The sequence below is a fragment of the Phalangium opilio genome, unplaced genomic scaffold, assembly GCF_054372755.1.
Source record: "Phalangium opilio isolate 3A_F unplaced genomic scaffold, DU_Popi_V2 ptg000031l_1, whole genome shotgun sequence".
Taxonomy (NCBI): Eukaryota; Metazoa; Arthropoda; class Arachnida; order Opiliones; family Phalangiidae; genus Phalangium; species Phalangium opilio.
In genome coordinates, this window is record NW_028324158.1 from 3,727,396 (window position 1) to 3,748,291 (window position 20,896).

At 36.2% G+C, this 20,896-nt stretch overlaps 1 protein-coding gene across 1 annotated transcript; it reads left to right on the forward strand.

Moving 5' to 3' along the window:
* The first annotated feature begins 3,771 nt into the window (after positions 1–3,771).
* Positions 3,772–5,197, forward strand: LOC149690079 (uncharacterized). The gene is made up of 5 exons (XM_089870471.1): positions 3,772–3,856; positions 3,911–4,257; positions 4,320–4,549; positions 4,620–4,867; positions 4,972–5,197. The coding sequence occupies exons 2-5, from the start codon at positions 4,173–4,175 to the stop codon at positions 5,195–5,197; spliced, it is 789 nt and encodes a 262-aa protein (XP_089726597.1). The 5' UTR covers positions 3,772–3,856; positions 3,911–4,172.
* Positions 5,198–20,896: the final 15,699 nt, after the last annotated feature.

Below are 20,896 nucleotides of genomic sequence, written 5' to 3' on the forward strand. Positions count from 1 at the left end.
TGTCATCAGAGTCCAGCGATTATTTTCAAAAGAGAATGTTTCGAACACTATTTAACTAGTAAACTAAACGGGAAGGTTATCTTTATGGTTGTAATTAATTCAATTCTCCCGAAACCGTTTCAGCCTTGCCTTTAAGGGCTTAAAATTTTGAAGCTTTCTTGCACAAAAAGCTTCGACGAAAAGAAAATTTGCTTTTACTAACCTTAGAAGATAAACTCAAGGAAAGTAGTAGCAAACTTTAGGTTGAACAGAATCATAACAAATGCGTGTCGGTATTATCGGTCGGAAATTACCAAAAATATCTAAACGCGAATAAATAAATGCTCTGATCTGAATTTCTGTAATCGGGAAAAAGTTAAGCTTCGCGGTTACCCAAAGGTTCCTTGTTTCAAATTTTCCGAAGCAAGCGCCACAAATTGTGACTGTTTTTCCTCGTCAATGTCACAGATCATACCTAAACCATGTTTCTACAAGCATAATTTTAGGGTAAATTGCAGAAAAATAGTGTTTCTGGCTCACACGTTCAACTTATTTTCTGGACATGCTCTTTTGCTCCTAATTGTAGGTCATTGAGTGTGTTTGAATTTTGGGGGATACAAAAAGTCGGGGAAACAAAATTTACGAGACTGTCCATTGTTTATCTTCAGTTTGACAAGAACCGCTTTGCACGGCTTTCAGTTTGACAAGAACCCCTTAAAAGTTTGAAGCACGGTCGCCCATTGTTAGTTCGATGCACGGTTTTCAGTTTGACAAGAACCCTTTTCGCCGTTTCCCGGCCTTTAAAGTACTTTTAATTTGAGGGATTATTTTTAGTTCATAATGCATTATTTGAAAGTTAAAACTCAATAGATTAATAAGGGTTAATTATATCAGAATTAATAAGGGTTAATTATATCAGAATTAATAAGGGTTAATTATATCAGAATTAATAAGGGTTAATTATATCAGAATTAATAAGGGTTAATTATATCAGAATTAATAAGGGTTAATTATATCAGAATTAATAAGGGTTAATTATATCAGAATTAATAAGTGTTAATTATATCAGAATTAATAAGGGTTAATTATATCAGAATTAATAAGGGTTAATTATATCAGAATTAATAAGGGTTAATTATATCAGAATTAATAAGGGTTAATTATATCAGAATTAATAAGGGTTAATTATATCAGAATTAATAAGGGTTAATTATATCAGAATTAATAAGGGTTAATTATATCAGAATTAATAAGGGTTAATTATATCGGAATTAATAAGGGATATTTATATCGGAATTAATAAGGGTTAATTATATCAGAATTAATAAGTGTTAATTATATCAGAATTAATAAGGGTTAATTATATCAGAATTAATAAGGGTTAATTATATCAGAATTAATAAGGGTTAATTATATCAGAATTAATGAGGGTTAATTATATCGGAATTAATAAGGGTTAATTATATCGGAATTAATAAGGGTTATTTATATCGGAATTAATAAGGGTTAATTATATCAGAATTAATAAGGGTTAATTACAGCTGAATTAACAAGGGTTACTTATATCTGAATTTATATGGTCTTGACTTTCTCAGTGTTTCTAGGCAAAAGTTTTAATGGTAAAGTATTGTGTTCCCACGGTTCTCTTGACCGTTATTTTTCGCATGAAAGTGAAGGGTAATTTATGTTTGCGCGAAAGTCCACTAAGTTTTATGAATGTATGATATATAATCTATATACTAGAGTTAACTTTGTTCCAATTTATTGGGAGGGTAAAGTTTCTGTTCACGATTAAGGTTGACTTTATCGAGTTCTCTCTCTTGAGAAAATGTGACTTTTACACGCCATTCGTGTTCTACGAATAGCTAGCTATAACAAAGATATTGAATATTATTATTAGTTTGTGGTTAGGAATACGTACGAAAATAATGTCGGAATTTAAAATATTTTGTATGATATTGATATTGAATTTAAACCCCAAAAAATAAATTTTCAATGCTTCAAAAAGATTTCAATACTTTAATGACGTCTTGTATTCCTCAGTGTATATAGGCGAACTTTTAATGGTTAAGATTGTATATTCCCTGGGTTCTCTCGCCCGTAATTTGCCGCGTGAAAGTGAAGGGTGTTGTTTGTTTTGCGCGAAAGTCCACTAAGCTTAATTTATATTCTGGAGTTAAAGGGAATGGGAATTTACAATTTCGTATCATATTTTAGCACGAAAGTGGTATTATATTACACTTTCAAGTCTCTACTTTCAAAATATAAAGTTTTTAATATAATTGAACCAAAGTTTCTATTTATAAAATCCATTGGAAAATCACGAAAACTCAGTTTCGATATATAAATTATTTTGTCTTGTCAGCTTGTTCGCTTGGTTTATGACATCACTATGACGTTGAGGAAAAAAGCGCGGGAAACCAATACGCGCGAGCTATACGCGTCTCGAGCTCTGTCCATGCTTTGATAGCGGAGAGAGTGGCGCCATCTCACGTGTGTGACGTCAAAAACAAGAAAACGTTGTAGCCTTTCTTAAAAACTTTAAAAAGTGGATTTTAAATAATTTCATATGAAGCATTTTCAAATGCATATTGCCAAATAACTAGAAATCGGAGAATTAAAAGCTTGATATTTTTGAATTCGCAGTAATTAATTCTATCTTTTGCTATATAAATCATAGGTTTTTCAAACGAAGCTTCTCATACCCTTTAACTTTGTTTCCATTATTTGGAAGGAAAATGGTTCATTTCAAGATTAAAATTGATTTGCCCGAGTTTTCTCTCGAATAAATGTGACTTTGACACGCCATACCATGACGGTATGCTATCGATTGCGCGTGTTATCAAAACAGCATTGTCCAAAACGGCTTTTTCATAAACGCGTTTGCCATTATAGCCATTTCTCGTTTAAGCGCATTTTGATTACAGCGTTTATATCTTGAGCGTTGTTTCGTACGCCTTTTCCAAAATATTTTTGTTTATCTTCATTGACTTCCCAAAATAATATGCCTTTTCCAAAAAAAAATATATTTTATATTTACTTCCGATATAACATTACTCCTTTTTGCATAATATTGTTCTTTGTTCTATATACTTAATATAATAGAGATTTCCCGCCCTATCAATCACAGTTCGGGCGGAAACAGCAACCGCTGTTTTGGGATATGGCGATGTATTGAGAAACGCGGAAACAGCAACCGCGGTTTTGGTTCCACGCGGTTTTGCAAACCGCTGTTTTGGGAACCGCTTTATTCCAAAACGCTCTTTGAAAACCGCTCAACTACCCGTGAACCTTCTATGACTAGCTTCAACGAAGATATTGAACATTATTATAAGTTCGCTGTTTGGAATACGTACAACAATATCACCTGAATTAGGAATATTTTGTATTATATTGATATAGAAATTAAACCCAGGTAGATTTCAATGTTTTTATGATGACCGAAAGGAATGATTTTAGTTGTTCTGGAAGAAGATTTAAACTAACTTTTATGAAGGTAATATTGCGATTTATTTTGCTTCATCATAATTTAATAAATATTAAATTCTATTCTTTTTACTTCAGAGCCATTACCTTCAAGTATGTGGACGATTACCTAACGGTGAACCAATTATCAGCGGAATTGAAGCAAATCTTTTAAACAGCCTTGCCAAAACCATAAATTTTACGTAAAGTATTTTGGCTATTTTTAAACCTTAAACAGTATAAGAAACCCTGGGCGATGGTACTACAGTCTATTTTTGAATATTCGCTGTTATATGGGTTCTTGATTTCATATATTTACAGGTACGATCTTCACGAGACGAAATTTCCCCATTTTGGCAGAATGTTACCAAACAATACGTGGACTGGTGCTGTCGGACATATAAGTTCCAAAGTAAGCAATAGAAAAATTAATTAGATGTTTCATTTTTGAAATTTTCTCTGGTAGAAAGCCGATTTTGCCTTGTCAGGACTTTCTGTGACGAAGGAAAGAAGATCAGTAGTTGACTTCAGTGTACCATATATCATGGACACGTTGAACGTTTTTGTTGGTGTTAAAGATGTTTCAACTAAGCCACCCCTTTTCTTTCTGAGCCCATTTCAATTTAATGTAAGTCTAACACCTATTAGTAAACACGTTGATTGAAAATATAGTTAATTTTTATTTTTAGGTTTGGATAGCAGTACTGGCTGGTGCAATTCTGGTTTTGATGCTCATTTATTTCTTTTCGGGTGCTGAAATAAAGAGTAAACTTCATGGTTTTATGCTTGTCTTTGGAATTACGGCAAGACAAAGTACTTCAAAATTTATAAAATACCAAATTTTGTTTCGATATAGAAAGTATTATTAATTTCAGGTGTTGATATTAAGAACATTAAACAACCGGCGTCATTAATCGTAATTTCATGGGTAATGACTTGCACAATCTTAACTGTTTACTATGGAAATGCACTGAAAGCTTCAGCTAGCGTCTCAAGCGAACAGAGTATAAATTCTCTAGACGACTTAGCATCACTTCTCGGATTGGGAACCATGAAATTTGTCATTCCTGAACACCATTCTTTCATAAATAACCTTGCAAAAATGGTAACTGAATTTTTAAGTTTAATAATTAGGCTTCGTGTCAATGCAATTGTGCTATTGCTATTACATCCAGCCTTCGAAACCATATGGAGACATTTTTCGTCGAGTGAGTGAGATTAGACCACTCACACCTACGGATTACGCGGACATCTACGCCAGACGCATTACCACGGCTCGCGCTAAGCTTCGTATGGAGCTTACATTACTCAAGAACGGGTACCCCCCGTCTAAAATTCAAGCAGTAGGAGAACCGCTTCTTGCAATGAATACAGCCATTGCATTTCGAAAAAACTTCACTTGTCAAGGACAGTTTAACTGGGTGTAAGTATGAGTCTCATTGACTCCTGAGCTCTCCCAGTACCCTTGCTTCTACCCTTACGGACATTTATAGTAACTTTTGTGATATAAAATTATTTTTATGATAGGATTATGGCCTTGTGGGAAAGTGGTTGCTTTCAAATATGGCTAGATAAAATCAGGTTTCCTGTGAAGATGCAAGAATTGATGGTGAAGGACTCGGCGGCTGTCGTAAACTACATCCGCCTGACCGATTTACGAAGTACCCTGGAGTTATCGTTCTTCAGTTATATTATTTGCATTCTCATCATCATATTTCAACTGTCCAAATCATGCTTATCGATTCAGGGTTAAAGTTTAGTACCGATGGCTACTAATGAGACCTCCGTCATTCTGGAAAGCCATCATTAAAAGAACGAAAACTGGAGAAATGAAACTGAAAAAACTTTGCAAATCTTAAAATGTAAATCCGAAAATCAAAGAATAAATCATGAAATAAGACTTAAATTATTAAATCTAAGCAAAACAACCAAATATATAACTACATTAAGAAATCAACAAAAAATGCAAAATCAATAACAGTTCGTGCAGTCAAAATATTGATATCAAAATTTAAATATATATCACCAGAAGGGAATAAGAGAGAAGGGACACACTTTATATCTCCATAATGCTTTACACTCGTAACAACAGTCTTACTAACCTCAAATCAACTACCCTTCACTGATTGGCTATCTAACTTTTGTCTTAGCTGTGACGTCAGATAAGAAGGTGACGTCTCGGTTGACGTATAAAAAGTAGTTTTGTTTACAACTTTACATTGAAGGAGATAAAAATGGCCGAATTTCATGTTGATAAACAAAATCAAGCGGTGCAATTAATTTAGATGCACGGGAATTGAGAACATACCAAAATCAGATAATTTGAAGGTAATAAATAGATGAAAACTAATTATTCTGAATTAATTTTAAAAAATAAAAATTAGTTTCAATAAAATACATACCTGAGGTTATAATTACACAAGAACGAAACATCGACAGCCCTAAGCCTTTGGAGAATGAAAATCTAGCAGACAAATAGGCCGCCTGATACCGAGGACTCGGAGAACTTAAAGAACTATATTTGCAGTAAATTGGTTAAAAGCTGTGTACTTGCGCAAAGTTTTCGCGGTTTTCTTGAGGTTGGTCGGACTCTTGTTACCATAGCAGACCCTAATGTCTCCCTTCTCTCTTATTCCCTTCTGATATCACGAAATCAGAAACTAAGCATAATTGTAATGACTTCATTGTACGTGTACCTAGGTTATCACTTGCACATCAACACCATATCTAGGCCAAAAAAAACATACTATGGATTATTAAAATTTCTTAGTATCATAACAGATGAAACCTAATTTCAATGTTCAATCGTCTGTGGATTTTTTTAAAGCTGACTGCGTGATTGTTATTTATTACATTTCAACTAAGTCTTATGAATAAATAATATACAAGAGCGAGTTAAACTTTATCATGGAGAATCGATCCGCTGAAGTACTAACGATTATGTTGTTTTGCAATGGATTTCTCGCATGAAAAAGAATTAACACGCAGGGAAAGAATATAGCTTATAGAACGGACGTAGAAGTTTTTCATTACAAGATGGCCAAAATAGCCACATCTAGGTCATTAAGTATGTTTGAATTTTGGTTTTCGGACCAAAAAGATAATCGTGGTTATTAAAGTACATTTATATTCGAGGGATTCTTTTAGTTTATAATGCAGTGTTTGAAAGTTAAAACTTAATGAGTTAATAAGAGTTAATTATTTTTGAATAAACATAGTATTTCCTTTCTCAGTGTTTCTAGGCAAAGGTTTTATGATCTAGTCGGCACTTACAACTAAAGTCCGACTCTTATCCAACTTTAGTTATAGCTCCGCTTTGAAGTCGGACGTGAGAACAAACAAATAGAGTTGGCTGATAGTTACATTTTATGTCGGTTGGTGTAAGAAAGCATTAGGTCGGCTGCTTAACTCCATACCAACTAACATGGGTTTTTATCAAATTAACAACAAGGGTCGAGAGGTCGGCATATCCGACTACCTACCGATCAATACTAAACATTTCAAATTTCGTTATAATGAAGCTTCTTCCACGTTTGAGTCGGTTCGAGGTAGATTCGTCGGTTTATGGTCTAGTTGGAACTTACAGCGGAAATCCGACTCTTATCCTACTTCAGTTGCTAACTCCGCTTTGCAGCCTTGAGAGCAATAGGATAGACTAGGCTGATAGTTACATTTTAAGTCGGTTAATGTACACTCTAAGAAAATGGGGTGTGCTTTAACACCTTTAAAAGTAGTTTATATGGGTCCAAATTTGACACCGTTACGGGTGATCATTGACACCCCTGAAAGGGTTTAATAACACTTATTTGAGCAATTGGTGTTAAAGATAAGAATAAAATGGTGCAATAGAGGTGTAGTTTAACACCATTTTATTTCTTATATCGAACTAAAAGTAAATTTTTACTCTCATATGAGTGTTGTGCAATTCCTTAAAAGGTGTAGAATAGCACCTTTCCGAGTTTAAATAACGTTTTTAAGAGTGTAGCATAACACGTTTCTAAGTGACGCATAACACCTTTCAGAGTGTCGTATAACACCTTTCAGAGTGTCGTATAACACCTTTCAGAGTGTCGCATGACACCTTTAAGAGTGTTTGATTTATTCGCGAATAGCGCCATATTCATAGCAAGGTTCCACCTTGAGAGAACTTAAGAGGACAGTTCTAACATGCAGAGCTATACCCCTTTAGGCATGGGTAGTTCTCTCACGCAATGTTAAACTGCATAAAATCCAGCGTGAAACTGCATGAAAAGTTGGTCATTTTCACCGACTTAGTAACTTCTGAAAAGGCAGAAATTTTTAAATTAGTATACAAATGATTTTTCTTTGCACCTTCTTCTGTATTACCTTTATCATACCAGACGGTATAAATCTGTATATTTTTGATTAATATAAGTAATGTTTCCCATGACAGCATTATAGCATTATCTGAAAGTGGCTGTCTGCAGAATAGGCAAGAAAAATTAATGTTTCCAGTGACTATGGAAGAGATGAAGAACATGGTCTCGGCCACGGAAGTTAACTACATCGGGTTCATTGATTTAAAAACCACATTTGGTCTACTTTTCATAAGTTATTTTGCGTCTCTGGTTGTGATTGCCCTACAACATTGCAAGATACTATTGGTAAAATGCTTTAGCAAGATACTATTGGTATAATGCCTTAGCAAAATACTATTGGAATAATTTTTTAAAGATTTCAAAGAAAAAACGTCAGAAGAAAACTTTTGTCTAACTTTACATCGGTTGTTATTTCATCAAAGTCCAGCGATTATTTTCAAAAGAGAATGTTTCGAAAACTATTTAACTAGTAAACTAAACGGGAAGGTTATCTTTATGGTTGTAATTAATTCTCCCGAAACCGTTTCAGCCTTCCCTTTAAGGGCTTAAAATTTTGAAGCTTTCTTGCACAAAAAGCTTTGACGAAAACATAAGTTGCTTTTACTAACATTAGAAAACTTTAACTCAAGGAAAATAGTAGCAAACCTTCGGATGAACATAATCATAACATATGCGTGTCGGTATTATCGGTGGGAAATTACCAAGAATATCTAAAAGCGAATAAATAAATGCTCTGATCTGAATTTGTGTAATTGGGAAAAAGTTAAGCTTCGCGAATACCCCATGGTTCCTTTTCTCTAATTTTCCGAAGCAAGGGCCAGAAATTGCAAGTCACTGCTATTCCTCGTCCATGTTACAGATATTACTCAAAACATGTTTCTACAAGCATAATTTTAGGGTAAATTGCTAGAGTTATTATTCACCTGTGTATATGTATTTATTCATGAAAATAGTGTTTCTGTCTCGCACGTTCAACTTATTTTTCTGGACATGGTCTTTTGCTTCCTGTAGGTCATTGAGTATGTCTGAATTTTGGTTTTCGGATCAAAAAATCAATCGTGGCTAAAGTACTTTTAAATTCCAGGGATTATTTTTAGTTAATAATGCAAAATTTGAAAGTTAAAAGTTAAGAGATTAATAAGGGTTAATTATATCAGTTTTATTAAAAGTTAATTATATCAGAATTAATAAGGGTTAATTATATCAGAATTAATAAGAGTTAATTATATCAGAATTAATAAGGGTTAATTATATCGGAATTAATAAGGGTTAATTATATCAGAATTAATAAGAGTTAATTATATCAGAATTAATAAGAGTTAATTATATCAGAATTAATAAGGGTTAATTATATCGGAATTAATAAGGGTTAGTTATATCAGAATTAATAAGGGTTAATTATATCAGAATTAATAAGTGTTAATTATATCAGAATTAATAAGAGTTAATTATATCAGAATTAATAAGGGTTAATTATATCGGAATTAATAAGGGTTAATTATATCAGAATTAATAAGTGTTAATTATATCAGAATTAATAAGAGTTAATTATATCAGAATTAATAAGGGTTAATTATATCAGAATTAATAAGGGTTAATTATATCGGAATTAATAAGGGTTAGTTATATCTGAATTAATAAGTGTTAATTATATCAGAATTAATAAGGGTTAATTACAGCTGAATTAACAAGAGTTACTTATATCTGAATTTATATGGTCTTGACTTTCTCAGTGTTTCTAGGCAAAAGTTTTAATGGTTAGTATTGTGTTCCCACGGTTCTCTCGACCGTTATTTTTCGCGTGAAAGTGAAGGGTAATTTATGTTTGCGCGAAAGTCCACTAAGTTTTATGAAAAGTACCTTAGAGTAAACTTTGTTTCAATACTTTTGGTCGGAATAGTTTCTGCTCACGATTAAGGTTGACTTTATCGAGTTCTCTCTCTCGAGAAAATGTGAGAGAATATGCAGCCAGTATACGGTAATTCAAGATGGCGACCACTCAAGGGGGGGGGAGTCGGGTTTTTTTCCATCTCCTCTCTTTACCTGTCAATATTTGATTGATTGTATAGGTTTATAACAAAAGATGGTTTTGTAGGAATAAAGACCATAATATAAAGTAGAAAAGTTATTTTATTTTCTTTAAAAGTATAGGTTCTAACATTAAAGATATTTTTTTTCAATTTTCATTTTAAAATGCATTTGATTAATTCTAAAACAATTCCTTCTCTCTTCGTAAGGAAGAAGATAAATTTTAATATTATTTTTAAATCTTACGTAAGTCATTAAGCCTTTCTTTGATATACAAGGCGTTAAGTTGTTTTCTAACGTAGAGTTTCTTACGTAAGTCATTAAGCCTTTCTTTGATATACAAGGCGTTAAGTTGTTTTCTAACGTAGAGTTCCAAAACTAATCTTTCGAGATCTTTAGTCTTGACTTTAAAGGTATGATAAGTTTCTTCCGTGTTTTCTTGAGGTTTTTCAGACGTTTTTTCCTCAGTCTTGACTTTTATATTTTTGGTGTACGTCTCTGTTTCATCAATGGTAAAGGGTATGTTTTTAGTAGGCCTACCTCTGATAAAATTACATTTAGGGAAATGTTTTAAATGTTCTTCGTAAGGATTATCGGTCGGTTTCCAGGCTAGTAAAATCCCGTTGCATTCGAAACATTGTACTAGATCATCGGTATGTAACGAATAAAAACCTGCTCTGCTTAAAGCTTTTTTATAGTTTTCATCTTGTGGCCAGGAGTAAAAAGAGTGATATCTTTGCAGCTCGGAGTTCATGATGCTGAATGAATATAATGATAGGAATATCTGAGATATATCCCCCTAAATTTACTACCCCCCCCCCTTTTTTACCTTCCCCCTTCCTTAATATATGAAATAAAAGAAAACAGTATTAAAAAAGGTGACACATTTATTACCTCTCCGAGTGACGTATGTCACGGAGAGGTATTACACCGGCCGTGTCTGTCTGTGTGTGTGTCTGTGTGTGTGTCTGTCTGTCTGTGTGTCTGTGTGTGTGTCTGTCTGTCTGTGTGTCTGTCTGTCAGACCCCACGTGACCGAGTTCGCAGTTTACAAATCGGAGTAAACAAATACCCGATTTCCGGAACGCGTTCGCGGTTCACGGAAATTTGGCCATTCATCTACCAACACCAGTCTTTACTAACTGGCTTCTAAGGACCACAATCTTCTAGTCTTTGTCCATCCCACATGGACACTAGCCTGTAGTTGCTGGCTCGTAAGCACCACCATCTTCTGATCTTCGTCAATCCCACATTGATAGCAGCTTCTATGCACCACCATCTTCTGTTCTTCGTCAATCTCACATTGACACCAGCTTCCATGCACCACCATCATCAGGTCTTTGTCCATTCCGGCTTCTTCTCCATCGTTATCGTTTGGTTTTAAGATATACGCGGCGATCGGCTAGGGTTACGAGAAACGTCTAGCCTCCCAATGGCAGGGCTTCCACCATCGGTTCACGCGAATGCGTTTTTATCTATTATTATAATGGAAACGAATCGTATATATACCCCAAAATTTGAAGAAAGCGGGCAAGAGGGGTACCCTTCACTTTAAACGTCTATATTAGCAAAGTTTCGAAAGATAATAGGAACAACTTTATGTTAAATGATTTAACTATTTTTAAAGTTATTTACTGGCGATTAAAATAATTAATATCATTTATATTTAATTAATTATTTAAGATAAACTTATTTCTATGTAATGACACAAGTGAGAATTTATATAGAACGAGTAATGAAGATTGCATCCGAATCGAAACACTACACGCACATCAAAGTTAATATAAAGCGAGTAGGATGATAAGATCTCTTACAAAACGATAACATTTCCTTTTTGCAGAATATTAAATGGAAATATTTTAAATATTTTTCGGCATTACGTTTCTTTAAGTAGTTGTGTAGCTATATAGCTCTGTTTCATCTTAATATTCCAAGAACATCTTTTGATATTAACATTTCAAATTTGGTATTTACTTTTTAATTCAGCTTTACTATATTTATATATATAGTGTAATCGCATTTCTTATATTCATTAGATAATATGGGTGTTCATTCTTCATCTATCCACAAGTGCTGAAACGATTGGGTCTGTGAAATAAGATACCCTAGATTTAAACTAGAAATGACCTTGTTTCGCCTCCTCTTATAGGAGGTGTTAACGGTTCAGAGTGAGCCGAAAGTAAAATACACCCTTCAGTGATACATTTTAGGTCCTCATTAGAAAAATTTAGGATACAAAGGAAATTGTTAAACGCTTAAGCCTTTGCTAAAGACCTTGGCAATATTTCGCCAATTTCAACTATGTATATCCGGTTTTTCTCATATGCTGGTGGCAGTGTTTCCACTCGAAGGTTAGGATTTTCGCCCATTTTAGGTGCAAAAGTGCTGTTTTTCGCCCCATCTATAGTAGATTTTCGCCGCAAAACTAGCCCGTAATTTTTTTCTCTTTTAATTGGTCCACACTCTATAGGGTTAGGCTGCAAACGCTATGTAAAAGCCCGGATCAGAAATTTTCGCTCTTAATTTTCACATCTCATTTAAATTTCAAGAAATATGAACAAAATTTTCAAAATAAGGGTTCAAAAAATGGTGTTCCTCCCATAGACGATTATGTTAAAAGCTGACTCCTTTTATTTATATTCTTTAATCGAGGGGAGAAAGTTCCCTAAAGCCAACGAGTCAAAGTAATAACCCCTTCTGTTTCCATCAAAGTAAACGCTTACCCAGTGGGATCCGTCTTTATAGTGATTGTCTAAAAGGGATGAAGGAAACTTGTCCATTTTTTCGGGTAATAAATCACTTGGGTAAACACCTAGGAAATGTGGAGTGAATCGTTGAAAGCGTGTTATCTGATCGGCGTTCATTATTTGTTTAACAAACGATTGACACGTTTCTATTTTTACCTCTCCGAGTGACGTATGTCACGGAGAGGTTCTAATTTCGACGTGTCTGTGTGTCTGTCTGTCTGCGTGTGTGTCTGTCTGTCTGTGTGTCTGTCTGTCCGTTGTTACACCCACGTGACCGCGTTCGCAGTTTGCAAATCGGAGCAAACGTGTATTCAATTTCCAGACCGCATTTACAGTCCCGGAAAGTGTATTCCACTTACAAGCTATTACTCCATTGCCTGTCTAACAACTCTGTTCATTTGTCCACCCCACATGAACAGTCTGAACTTACTAGCTTCTAAACACCACCATCTTCTAGTCTTTCGCCCATTCCACATGGACACCAGTCTGTACTTACTGGCTTCTGAACACCACCACCTTCTCGTCTTTGTCCATTCCACATGGACACCAGTCTGTACACCTGGCTTCTAACACCACCATCTTCTTGTCTTTGTTTTTGTCCATCCCACATGGACACCAGTCTGTACACCTGGCTTCTAACACCACCATCTTCTGGTCTTTGTTTTTGTCCATCCCACTTGGACACCAGTCTGTACACCTGGCTTCTAACACCACCATCTTCTGGTCTTTGTTTTTGTCCATCCCACATGGACACCAGTCTGTACACCTGGCTTCTAACACCACCATCATCCTTAAGGTTAAGATATACGCGGCGATCGGCTAGGGTTACGAGAAACGTCTAGCCTTCCAATGGAGGGGTCTTCCTCCAAGGTTCACGCAATTGCGATGTTCTTATCTACAGCTGCGATTCGAATCCTTTATATACTACCTATTTGAGTAAAGCGAAACAACAGTCATATCCTTCAATTCAAACGTCAATATTAGTCTCTCAAGGTTGTTTAATTATTCTTTTTTAAAACGATATAACGCTCAATAAGGCGAACAACTAACGAAGAAAATATTAAATATTAATTATATTTATTTTAATATTTAAGATAATCTCTTTTCTCAATTCAAAATTAATACGGAAAGAGTTAAAAAGCAGTCTATTTTTTGTCTGTGTCTGTCTGTCCGTTATCACACTAGTGCGCCGAGTTAGCAGTTCGCTTTGTTTTGATGTGTTAAGAAATCCTACAGAACCTTAATATTCACTTTTTTCATAATATAAAGTGAATATGAGGAAATCTTTTTCGTAATTACGATGCATTTAGTACTTTTGTAGCTTTAAAGCTCTGTTTCATTTTGATATTCCAAGGATTTTTTTTAATATTGTTATTTGAAATGGCTGTTTATATATTACTTAAGCTATACTACAACTGTATATAGAATAATCCTTGGTTTAGTGATTTCATGAAGAATACTAAGATCTAGATTCCGGCGGGTATATCAAGCATTATCCACAATAGGCTTAGTGAAACAAAGAGTAAATCATTGAGGCCTGAGGTGAAGCAAACTTTGGGCTCTGATTTTCGTGTCTGAAATGAAGAGACATCAACGGTTCAGAGTGAGCCGAAAGTTAAATACACTCTTAAATAATCAGGTTAAGATTTTTTAAAAGAAGAAAAGATCGTTGTGGCAATTAGAATGGTAAAAGGGCTAATGGTAAACGGGTAGTAGCTACAGACTTGTTATTCTCTTTATGGTGCGCATTCACTATTAGTGCGTCTAGCTACAATTTAGCTTTGATGTTATTTAACGTTAACATTCATGTTGGCAAACTAAGAATATTGTTGAGGTGAGACGAGACGACAGTGTTTACACTGCAAACCAGTTGTGAATGTAGCTATCAGTATATGCGGTAAACAGCTGAAGCGTAAACTTCATTTCCTGTTCTTTTCCCCATTGACTGATTTCCATGTGTCCAAGATTTATCCATATTGGATGTAAAATGTCGTCTGCTTTACTGTATATTCGCTATGCTTGGAATACTGCTTCAATATTTCGTAAATTTTACTTCAAAAAAGAGAAATAATTCCATATCTAGGTAAATAAGTTCGTAGTAATAGACCTCTTGACTCGGAGAGGTAATATTTTGGTTTTCCCAACTTGTTATCTATTTGTAAAGCCTAGTTCACACCTGGCGAATTGAGCAGCAAACGGAGGAGCGAACTGAAGGCGCGAATAAGTAAGCGAATAGATCCAAGCGAATGAGGGAGCGAAGAGCTGTCACACTAGGCGAATTGAGGGGCGAAATCTCCAAAATGATACCTGTAGGGGTGCTATATTGGCGGGAAAATCAGAAAGATTGGCTGGTTTGTCTTTTTTCATCATTTCCAATGGATAGAATGATAGAAAGAAGGTGCTTGCATTGCATTGGGGTAGGATTTTTGTAGCTAGAGGATGAACTTAATTCACCAGCCAATAAAAAATCAAAAAACTGTATGGGATTTGATTAAGCTTCGTAAACTATTGCGGAAATTACGAATGAATGATAGAGCCAATTATAGGAAGTGGTTGAGAACGACTCCGACAACATTTGAGAGTTTATTGCAAATGGTGGGTCCATATATCCAGAAGAACGACACAATTTTGCCAGAAAGCATTCCGCCCGGTGAACGTCTTGGTCGTGCTTAAGGCCAAGTATATTTGGATGAAAGAAAGAAAAAAATCTTCTTTGGTCGCTCGCTAGAAAATAGATTTTTGGGCGATAACAGATAAGAGCTGAGCAGCGAATAAAAAGGCCTCCTACCCAGCCACATTTTATACGGGCAAAGCTGACCTATTCGCTCGTAAAAATAGTTTGGAAACTATTCCGGGCGAACGGGGTGAGCGAATGGCCAAAACTATGTCAGACTAGGCGAACGGACGAGCGAACTGTTCGTGACGGGCTATTCGCTCCTCAATTCGCCAGGTGTGAACCAGGCTTTACAAAGCCTGGAATTCGGCTAATACGATACAAATAAGCGTAGTGGTCGTGGGTTTTTCAAAGCCCAATTCTAATCTTAATTGTCCTTGTTTCGTGGGACTCCAATGATCTGAATGACTCGCGTTACCGTCAGGTGTTAAATCTAAACAGTAAATGGCGTAACCCGAGGCAAAGTCGTTCATAGAGATATTGTTCCCCTTGTCATTGTAGTGGCAGTTTGACCCCGAAAATAAAGTGTAATAGCTTCGGACAAATTGCTTTTTACTGTAGTTGGGTCTTAAGGCTCTGGATGGGTATTGTTCGGAATTGATGAATGCTGCTAGATGATTGACATTAAAATGTCCAAAGTCGAAAGGGTTACTATCCAATGTTCCATTGTAAGCGGTATGCTTTACAATAGCTACTGTAATCCGTGAGGGCTGGGTACCCAAGTAGATGTTTCCGATTGATGTGTTTAAGATATTAGGCGAAATTGTAAATATTTTAGTTTCCGTTCTAGTGTAACTATATTGGGCTGGTTTAATACTTAAGGCTTGTTCATGAGCAATTAGAATTTTAGGGGCTAATTGCAACTTTAAGACGTATAATATGGCTTCCACGATGACTGGTTTATAACCAGTGCCTACCGCGGGAAGTTTACCTATAAGACAAAAAATAGGTTTGCTTCTGTGTAATTTTAATTTCATAGAAACTCCGTTTATCAAATATCGAGGGATATTAAACATGTCTACGTAAAGGCTGGAATACATCTCAACTTCCTCTGATAATGCTGTGAGTTTCTGTCGTTTAACAAAACCCATATTTTCTGTAAGCGAATCCATACTTCCGCTTGTATCTTTGTAAAACAAAGAAGCCCCCAAATGAGATTCTTTAGCCGCCGGACCGTATGACGTCAGAGCCGAAAGCAAAGCCGTGTACGCGTAGTTACTAGCAGCAGGTGTTGTTGCGCAATCACCCAGCTCCAAATCGACACGCTCAAATTGACTGTGTTGGAAATTATTTACGGGTCCAACCTCGTCAGTGGCTGTTAAAGCGGTTCCATCTTCATTTACAATTTTAGTTCTGGTGTACAGCATTGTTAAAGCTGTATCCACGTATTCGCTACCGCTAGACGTTACTTCAAATTCAATAGGTTGGTCGCCTTTCAAGGAGGTCAAAGGTTGATACGGAACCCATTTGGAATATTCGATGGCCGTTTGAAGGGGAGGGGTGGGGAAAATATCGAAACCAGTACTGCAAGCTTCAGTCATTTTTTAGTGAGAGAAAATATCGCGAACCGTTTTGAACGAAAGTTTACGTTTATCTGATTTAAATTTGATGGTGTTGTTTTGTTTTATAAATTTCTTTCTCTTTGGTATTTTTTTCTTTTTAGCTAGTCTTTTCTTTTGTCTGGCACCCCCTCTACCGTATTGTTGTTGTACATCATCCAGTGTTTCGATGAACCTTCTTTTAGCGGAAGTTTTCAGATCCTTTCCAGAGGCGACATCGTTTATAATCTCTGAAGAGTGAAGATGTGCCCAGAAGCTGTTTACCAAGGAACTTTGCCCCTTTAATTAAGAAAGGTGATACGTATCTTCCGAAAGATTTCAGGAAGGGCCCTATCCCGTGTCTATTTTGGCCGTGGCCGTGTTGTCCTTGTTTGCCAACGTAAAAACTCAGACCACCACCACCTGGCATCGCTTGTTGGGTATAATAATCCGTGTAGACACATCTTTTGTTATCTAACGCGTTTGACTTGCGCATCTTAAATGAACTTTACAGTGCAACAGTCCAAACTGAAATAAATCCGGTTCACCCATGTGATCCTTTATATATATGCCAACCTCGCTAATGTAATGTTTTGACAAAGGGACGTAATGGGGTGAGACAAACGTAAGGCACACGGTATCCCCGTGTTTCTTGTCTTCGATGGATATAATACGTAAGAGGGGTGTGTGGATGTTACCGACAATTTCCCCTTCTACCTGGTCACAATAAATATATAATTGAGATGGTACGTGGTAGTTTAGCCTGGCTGGTCTATCGCTCAAACCTTGTATATTGAGATGGTCTTTGTACCCCAAGATGTCGGCTAATGATTTGTGGGTCTTTAAGATAATTTTTGTATCACCAGAGGCATTGGTTTTTAGTTTTACATGTCCCGTCGTTTCATTAATATGAAATAAAGAAGCTGTTTTTTCGCATACTCCCCTGTAACAAAATCGACGTTGGACCGACGTAGTGGGTTCGAGGTCCAACCAACACTGACGTAAACGCGTCGGTAAACTTTCATTTCGACCGTCGAAATATCCTATCCGTTTAAGCGTCGGCCCGACTTCCGGTCATAGAAATTTTGCCAGCTCTTTAACCGACTCTAAAAAGTAAGCGTGTCCAGCTCTTACCTTATCAAACAAGAAGTCGGCTTTGTTATCTGGTTATGGTCGGATTATTAATCTAATTGCGGTCGGCTTTATCGACTGTTATTTGTCGGATTTATGGCTTGTTTGTGGTCGGCTTTATGGCTTGATTGTGGGCGGCTTTATGGCTTGTTTGTGGGCGGGTTTATGGCTTGTTTGTTTGCGGGTTTATGGCTTGTTTGTGGGCGGCTTTATGGCTTGTTTGTGGTCGGCTTTATGACTCTTTTATGGTCGGCTTTATGGATTGTTTATGGTTGGCTTTATGGATTGTTTATGGTTGGCTTTATGGATTGTTTATGGTTGGCTTTATGGATTGTTTATGGTCGGCTCTATGGATTGTTTATGATTGGCTTTATGGATTGTTTATGGTCGGCTTTATGGATTGTTTATGGTCGGCTTTTGGCTTGTTTATGGTCGGATTTAAAGCTTATTTATGGTCGGCTTTCAGGTTGTAGTTACTGTTCTCTAAACACCAGTTTCATTTGGTATTCTGCCCATCCCACATGGACACCAGTGTGTACTTACTGGCTTCTACTCCTTCATCATCGTTAAGGTTAGCGATCGGCTAGGGTTACAGGAAACGTCTAGCCTTCCAATGATGCAGTTTTCACCAAAGGTTCACGCAATTCTGCTGTTCTTATCCATTACTAAGATTCGAAACCTTATGTACCGATTTGAGTAAGACAACAATGGGCGTATGCTACATTTCAAACGTCAATATTAGTCTAGTCTCTCAAGAATGTTCAATAGTTATTTTTTAAACGATGTAACGCGCAATAAGGTTAATAATTATCGAAGAAAATATAAAATATTAATTATATTTATTTTAATGTTTAAGATAATCTTAAACCGTTGATACACTAGTGCACTTTGATAAAAACGCATTTTAGTTGGTAAGGAGTCGAACAGCCAACATGATACTTCATTACATTAACCGACTTAAAATGTAACTATCAGACTACTCTATTCTATTGTTCTCAAGGCCGACTGCAAAGCGAAGTTAGCAACTGAAGTTGGATAAGAGTCGGATTTCCGTTGTAAGTGCCAACTAGACCATAAACCGACGAATCTACCTCGAACCGACTCAAACGCGGAAGCTTCATTATAACGAAATTTTAAATGTTTAGTATTGATCGGTAGGTAGTCGGATATGCCGACCTCTCGACCCTTGTTGTTAACTTGATGAAAACCCATGTTAGTTGGTAAGGAGTTGAGCAGCCGACCTAATCCTTTCTTACACCAACCGACTTAAAATGTAACTATCAGCCAACTCTATTTGTTTGTTCTCACGGCCGACTTCAAAGCGGAGCTAGTAACTGAAGTTGGATACGAGTCGGACTTCAGTTGTAAGTGCCGACTAGACCATAAACCGACGAATCTACCTCGAACCGACTCAAACGCGGAAGAAGCTTCATTATAACTATTCTTCAGTATGATCGGTAGGTAGTCGGATATGCCGACCTCTCGTCTCTTGTTGTTATTTTGATAAAAACCCATGTTAGTTGGTAAGGAGTTGAGCAGCCGACCTAATCCTTTCTTACACCAACCGACATAAAATGTAACTATCAGCCAACTCTATTTGTTTGTTCTCACGGCCGACTTCAAAGCGGAGCTGGTATCTGAAGTTGGATAAGAGGCGGACTTTAGTCGTAAGTGCTGACTAGGCCATAAAGCGAAGAATCTACCTCGAACCGACTGAAACGCGGAAGAAGCTTCATTACAACTAAATCTGAAATTTTCAGTGTGATCGGTAGGCAGTCGGATATGTCGACCTCTAGACCCATATTGTTAACTTTTATTTGATAGAAACGCGTGTTAGTTGGTAGGGAGTCGAGCAGCCGACCTAATTCTTCATTACATTAACCGACTTAAATTACAACTATCAGCCAACTGTATTTTATTGTTCTCACGGCCGACTGCAAAGCGGAGTTGGCAACTGAAGTTGGATAAGAGTCGGATTTTAGTCGTAACTACCGACTAGACCATAAACAGACGAATCTACCTCGAACCGACTCGAACGCGGAACACTCGTGTTACTGGGGCTTTGGAAGTATTGATAGTTTCCACAACGTGGTTTAGTGATTTGTAATGACCAGCCGGTATATTATGCAGCTGATAGATTTCGTATCTGGTCAGTTTTGCATCTTTTCGTTCAACCTGGTATGTTAAGTCACATGACTTGGGATTTTTAGGTTTTTTAAAGTTGCTATCATCCAATGAATCTTCAGGTGTTTTTCTCTTATTGGGTTTGTATATTACATTGTAGAAGCTGTTTGTATATATTATCTCTACTAACGAAATTTCCCATTGTCCTTGCAAATTAATAGGATCCGGTAGTTTAGTGATGTAACTACCCATAGTGTTATTAGGGTAGATGTCCATACTAGCGTCGCTAGGTAGCGTTAAATAGAATTCAGATTTTCTCGACATTTTCGGCTGTTACCCAAGAGTTCTGTGATTTAGGTAAACCGATAAACGATACAAAATATTCTAATTTCCCTTTAAGTTTGAGTTTCTTGAGTATGGAGTCTATCTTAAACAGTTTGGGCTCCACTGTTCGAATGAGCTGATCAGAGTAAAACAACCCGCTTATATGCTTGTCGTTCAAATCTTTCAGACGATATAACACTGGTTTTCTGAAACTCAGAATAGAGGAAATGACAAATACTTCCGTCGAGAAATTAGGTTCATAACCTTTGGAAAATTCTGGCTTAAGCTTACTTATTCTTACAAAATCACCAACACGAAATTTGACATCTTTTTTAGTAGGCTTATTACTCAATTCAGGCTTGTAAATGTTTTTGTAGACTTCCAGAACGTTAGATGGGGAAACATTATCGGGTGCCATTTTTATTACGGAGTGATAAGAGGCATTGTAGCCTTTAACTATGTCTGGCAAATGATCGATATATCTATGAGAGTTGAAATGAGTCAACATTTTGAATATTCGATGTTTTAAAGTTTTAATTAATCTTTC